The following is a 6,132-nucleotide window of genomic DNA, read 5'->3' on the forward strand; positions in this document are numbered from 1 at the left end:
ATGGCGTGTGGCGGCCGCCCTGCGGGTCCCCGTGCCGCAGCCGCCATCTTGGGTGCGGCGCTGTCACACTGCCGCCGCCATCTTGGGTGTGTCAGCCAAAGGCGTGTGGTGGCCGCCATCTTGGGTGTGGCGCTGTCACACTGCCGCCGCCATCTTGGGTGTGGCAAAGCCGGGCAGCCGGAACGCACTCTTATGGGGGCGGGGTGTTTGCCTGTCGCGCCGGAAGTGACATCAGAGCGACGCAGAAGGGAGCCGCAACGTGCGGGTGTCCCGGCCATGACCCGTTCCAGTGAGCGCTGGGGGGGGGGGGGGACGGGGGGGAATTGGGGGGGTTCAGGGGGGGGTTGGGGTCCCCCCCTCACTCTGACCCCCCCTCACTCTGCCCCCCCTTCCACAGGGCGACAAATAGAGGCCGGCCGGAAGAAGCGGGTCCAGGTGAGCCCTGGGGGGGAGGGGGGGGTGTTGGGGTGACACCATCTCGGTTCGGGGGTGTCACACCCCCCCCCCCCCCCCATTCCCATAGGGAAAAGGAGCCAAGGGAGGAGGGAGGAAGGACCCGGGGGTGCCGCAGCTGCGCCGCTTCGCTGCCCACGTCCAGCGGCAGAACGAGAGCAAGCGGGCACGGGTAAAAAACAATGGGGGGACGGGGGGGGTGGAGGGTTTGGGGGTGCTCCCCCCCCCAACAATGGTTCTGACCTCCCCCCCCGCAGGCAGCGGAGGCGCGGGAGCGGCGGGAGGCGGCGCGGGAGGCGGAGCGGAGCCGGCGGCGGAGCCTGGAGGGGCTGCGCTTGGAGGCGCTGCGGCGGCAGCGGGAGTTCGAGAGCAGGGTGCGGGGGGGGGGAAGGGAACACTCGGGGGGTGCCCCCCCTCCCCCCCCTCCCCCCTCCCCCGTGTCCGGTAACGTGGGGGGGGGGGTGTGCAGGAGGTGCGGAGCGAGCAGAAGGATGTGGAGGAGGAGGCGTCGCTGCGGCAGCACGGGAGGGAGCTGCGGGAGGTGAGGGGAGGGGAGATGGGGTGGGGATAACGGGGATGGGATGGGGATGACGGGAACGGGGTCGGGATAATGGGGTGGGGGCAGTGGGACTGGGGCAGGGATAGCGGGGATGGGATGGGGATGATGGGATCGGGATAACGGGGTGGGGGCAGTGGGAGTGGGGCGGGAATAACAGGGATGGGATGGGGATGATGGGATCGGGATAACGGGGTGGGGACAGTGGGACTGGGGCGGGGATAACGGGGATGGGATGGGGATGATGGGAATGGGGTTGGGATAACGGGGTGGGGGCAGTGGGACTGGGGCAGGGATAACGGGGATGGGATGGGGATGATGGGAATGGGGTCGGGATAACGGGGTGGGGACAGTGGGACTGGGGCGGGAATAACGGGGATGGGATGGGGATGATGGGGTCGGGATAACGGGGTGGGGGCAGTGGGAGTGGGGCGGGGATAACGGGGATGGGATGGGGATGATGGGAATGGGGTCGGGATAACGGGGTGGGGGCAGTGGGAGTGGGGCAGGGATAACGGGAATGGGATGGGGACATGGGAGTGCGATGGGGATAATGGGATGGGGGTAATGGGGATGGGGATAATGGGGATGGGATGAGCACGTGGGAATGGGATGGGGATATGGGAGTAGGATGAAGATAAAGGGGAGCAGATTGGCGACATGCAAGTGGGATGGAGACAAACGGAATGGGATGGGGATAATGTGAATGGGGTGGGGATAACAGGAGTGGGATGGGGTCAGTGGGAGTGGGGTGGGGACACGGGAGTGGGATGGGGATAATGGAAACGGGACTGGGATGACAGGGATAATGAGAATGGGATGGGGATAACGGGAATGCGATGGAGTCACTGGGAATGGGTTGGGGATGATGGGATGATGGGATGGGGATAACAGGATGGGGTTAGTGGGAGTGGGGTGGGGATGATGGGAATGGGATGGAGATAAAGGGAATGGGATGGGGTTGATGGGAGTGGGATGTGGATGTAGAGCGGTGCCACTGGGGGGATGCAGGGACAGGGGGTGCCACACAGGGACACACACAGAGGAGGTGGCACTGGGGGGGACATGACCCTAACCCCCCCCCTCTCTTAGGTGCTGGCAGCATCCGATGTGGTGCTGGAGGTGCTGGATGCCCGGGACCCCCAGGGCTGCCGCAGCCCCCGGCTCGAAGCCGCCGTCCGGAGCTCGGGGCCCCGGCAGCGCCTGGTGCTGGTGCTCAACAAGATCGGTGCGGGGCAGGGCTTGGGGGCACAGGGTGATGTTGGGGGGGGGGGGGGTGATGGGGACCCCCACACACTTTGTGTGTGTTCTTCCCAGACCTGGTGCCGCGGGACGTGGTGGCCGCGTGGCTGAAGCACCTCCGCGCCGAGCTCCCCACTGTGGCCTTCAAGGCGTGCACGCAGCAGCAGAGCCGTAACCTGGTGTGGGGCTGGAAGGGAAAAGGGGGGGGTTAAAGGGGTTAGGGGGGGCATAGGGACAATGAAGACAATGGGGACCCCCCCATTTATGCCCCCCTTCTCCCCCTTTATGCAGAAGCAGAGCCGGGTACCGGTGGCGATGGCCCCCGAGGAAGTGCTGGCCGGGGGAGCGTGTGTGGGGGCCGAGTGTTTGCTCCGGGTCCTGGCCAACTACAGCCGGTGTGGGGAGGTGAAAACAAGCATCACCGTGGGGGTCGTGGGTGAGTGGGGCGGTGGGAGAGGGGATGGGGGCAATGGGAGTGGGATGGGGATAATGGGAGTGGGAGGGGGTCAGTGGGATGGGGATATAGGAGTGAGATGGGGTCATTGGGAGTGGGACGGGGACAATGGGAATGGGATGGGGTCAGTGGGAGTGGGATGGGGATAATGGAAGTGGGATGGGGACAATGGGAATGGGATGGGGTCAATTGGGAGTGGGATGGGGATAATGGGAATGTGATGGGGTCAATTGGATGGGGATTGTAGGAATGGGATGGGGAAATGGGAGTGCGAGGGGGTGAGTGGGATGGGGTCAATGGGAGTGGGATGGGGATATGGGATTGGGATATAAAAGTGGGATGGGGATAATGGGATGGGGATAATGGGAATGTGATGGGGTCAACTGGGTGGGGATTATGGCAGTGGGATGGGGACAATGGGAGTGGGATGGGGTCAGTGGAAGTGGGATGGGGATATGGGATTGGGATATAAAAGTGGGATGGGCATAATGGGAGTGGTCTGCAGGGGGGGTGTTGTACTTGGGGGGCACCCCACTGATGGTCCCCCCGCTGCAGGGTACCCCAATGTGGGTAAGAGCAGCCTCATCAACAGCCTGAAGCGGAGCCGGGCTTGTGGGGTGGGAGCAACCCCGGGGGTTACCAGGTAAGCCCCGCCCCTATGAGAGGCGGAGCCTGCATTGACCACACCCCCTGTAGAGGGAGGGGGCGTGGCTTGCGCCCCCCCCCCCCTTGACCACGCCCCCAGGTGCTTGCAGGCCGTGCAGCTGGACCGGCACATCCAGCTCCTGGACTGCCCCGGTGTTGTCATGGAGACGGGGGCCCCCCCCGCCGCTGCCCCACTGCGGGGGGCTCTGGCCCCACAGCGCCTGCGGGACCCCCTGACCCCCGCCGCTGCCATCCTGCGCCGCTGCCCCCCCCAGCAGGTAATGGGGGGGGGAGGCGGAGCTTGGGACTGTTGCCATAGTGATGATGGGTGTTGGGGATCTCCCTCTGGGGGCTAAGATCTGTCGCCATGGCAACTGGGGTTGTCGGGGGGCTTAGATGCGTTGCCATGGTGACTGGGGGGTGACCGTTTAGAGGCTCAAAGTAGTTGTCATGACAGCTAAGGGTGTTGGGACCTGTTGCCATGGCAACTAGGTGTCTGGGAGCTCCCAAGCCTGTTGCCATGACAACTAGAGGTGTGGAAGATGGGCCACCATGGCAACTAGGGCTGTTGGGGATTCAGACCTGTTGCTATAGCAATTAGAGGTGTTGGGGATGCCCCTTTTGAAGGCTCAGACCAGTCACCATGGTAACTGGGGATGCCTGGGGACCCTCTTGGGGGTTGCCATGGCAACTAGATATGGTGGGGAACCCCCGGGATGGCTCAACCCTGTTGCTATGGTGACACACACCCCCCCCCCATCCCCATGGCAACATGGAGGGTTGCCATTTCCATCCCATTTTGTCCCCAAAACCAAGGCTGGGGGTGACAAGAGCCCATGAGGGGGTGACAAGACCCCAAGACCCCATCTGTGTGTCCCCCCCCAACAGCTGAGCGAACTCTATGGAGTCCCCCCCTGCGATGACCCCCGGCAGTTCCTGTCCCATCTGGCCCGGAGGCAGGGCCGGCTCCGGCCAGGGGGGCTCCCGGACCCCCATGCTGCTGCTGTGGCCCTGCTGCGAGACTGGACCAGGTTGGGGGGGGGCTCCCCACACCCTGACCCACATTTGGGGGATACAGGGGTGGAGGGCTCCCTATTGTCCCGTCCTGTGTGTCCCCCCCCTTCCCATACAGTGGCAAGATCTCCTACTACACCCACCCCCCCCAAACCCAAGGGGTGCATTTGGAAGCCCAAATCCTGACGGCGCTGGGGCCGGCGCTGGACCTGGAAGCGCTGGAGAAGGGCGATGCCGAGGCGCTGGCGGGTGAGAACTGGAGCATCCCCCCCCTCCCTTTATCCCACCATAGGGTGACACCCCCCCCCCATGCTCATTTCCCCTCCCCATAGCGGTACCAGTGTCTGTGGCAGGCATTGGCCTGGCTCCATGTGTGCCTGAGGAGGAAGAGGAGATGAAGTCCAGTGGGGATGAAGCAGCAGCCATGGAGGAGGATGTGGGCGACCTGGAGGTATGGAGGGGGTCTATGAGGTATAGGGGGGGTTATAGGTGCATTATTGACACCCCCCCCCCCATCAACCCCAGCTTGGGGCAGTGACAGTGGAGCTGAAGCCCCCCCGGCTGAAGATGGGGGGCAATGGGGAGGGTCCTGTGCCCCGTGCCCCCCGCTTGGAGGAAGTGGCGGCTCTGGAGCCCTTGCTGCAGGGCCAGGGGCTACGGGCAGCCAGCAAAAGGAGGAAAAAGCTGCAAAAAAGAGCAGGTCAGTGAAGGAAAAGCCCTTTTTCAACCCCAAAAAACCTTCCATAACCCCCTAAATCCCCCTTTCCAACCCCAAAAACCTTTCATAACCCCCCAAATCCTCCTTTCCAACCCCAAAACCATTCCATAACCCCCTAAATCCTCCTTTCCAACCCCAAAACAATTCTGAAACCCCCCCAAACTCTCCTTTCCAACCCAAAACACCTTCCTTAACTGCCTAAATCCCCTTTTCCAACCCCAAAACCCTTCCTTAACCCTCTAAATTCTCTTTTCCAACCCAAAAACCTTTCCTTAACTCCCTAAATTTTCTTTTCCAACCCCAAAACCCTTCCTTAACCCCCTAAATTCTCTTTTCCAACCCAAAAACCCTTCCTTAACCCCCTAAATTCTCTTTTCCAACCCAAAACCACTTCCTTAACCCCCAAAATTCTCTTTTCCAACCCCCAAACCCTTCCTTAACCCCCTAAATCCCCCTTTCCAACCCCAAAACCCATCCTTAACCCCCCCAAATCCTCCTTTCTCACCCCAAAAAACATTCCATAACCCCCTAAATCCCCCTTTCCAACCCAAATCCCCCTCAATTCCTCCTTTACCCCATTTATCCATAGAGAAGATTGCCACGAAGCTGTCGGAGACGCTGGAGGCCGCGATGCAGTTCTGAGGCCGAGGCTTTTCCAACGGGAACGGTGTTTTTTAAGCAAGAAATGGTTAAAAACAGCCCTTTTTGTTTTTTTTTTGCAAGAAAAGCACAGGCACAACATGGGCAGGTCTGAAAGGTGCTGTTTTGGGGGGGGTTAAGTGGGATTTGGGGCTGGTTTTAGGCAGCTGGCCCCATAGAGCAGAATGGGGAGGTAAAACCCTTCCATATGCCGTGTTGCCCCATTAACACCTTCAGAGCACCCCAAAAGCCACCTCGCAGCACACACTGGGGTCCCCGACACCCCCAAAGGGAGGAGGGTCCCCTCCTCCATATCCCATTGCCAGCCTGGGCCAGCTCCCCTCAGCCACGGCCGCCATTTTGTGGCCTCTTCTCCTACCCAAGGGAAGCGCTTCAGAGGCTCCTTACGGG

At 61.8% G+C, this 6,132-nt stretch overlaps 1 protein-coding gene across 1 annotated transcript; it reads left to right on the forward strand.

Moving 5' to 3' along the window:
* Nucleotides 1-202: 202 nt before the first annotated feature.
* GNL3L (G protein nucleolar 3 like) lies at nt 203-5,825 on the forward strand. The gene is made up of 15 exons (XM_062638220.1): nt 203-289; nt 398-435; nt 524-625; nt 711-827; nt 923-994; nt 2,102-2,237; nt 2,327-2,430; nt 2,543-2,687; nt 3,261-3,348; nt 3,451-3,628; nt 4,239-4,381; nt 4,483-4,613; nt 4,697-4,815; nt 4,890-5,064; nt 5,672-5,825. The coding sequence occupies exons 1-15, from the start codon at nt 277-279 to the stop codon at nt 5,722-5,724; spliced, it is 1,614 nt and encodes a 537-aa protein (XP_062494204.1). The 5' UTR covers nt 203-276; the 3' UTR covers nt 5,725-5,825.
* Nucleotides 5,826-6,132: the final 307 nt, after the last annotated feature.

Source organism: Pezoporus occidentalis, unplaced genomic scaffold (genome assembly GCF_034315485.1).
Source record: "Pezoporus occidentalis ecotype Australia unplaced genomic scaffold, CSIRO_AGI_Poc_V1 ctg552, whole genome shotgun sequence".
Taxonomy (NCBI): domain Eukaryota; kingdom Metazoa; phylum Chordata; class Aves; order Psittaciformes; family Psittacidae; genus Pezoporus; species Pezoporus occidentalis.

Excerpts from the sequence above, each read along its gene's own strand:
- GNL3L (XM_062638220.1), top strand. Across the intron at positions 436-523 it reads GCCGGAAGAAGCGGGTCCAG|GGAAAAGGAGCCAAGGGAGG; the intron begins GTGAGCCCTGGG and ends CCATTCCCATAG. Across the intron at positions 4,614-4,696 it reads CGATGCCGAGGCGCTGGCGG|CGGTACCAGTGTCTGTGGCA; the intron begins GTGAGAACTGGA and ends CCCTCCCCATAG.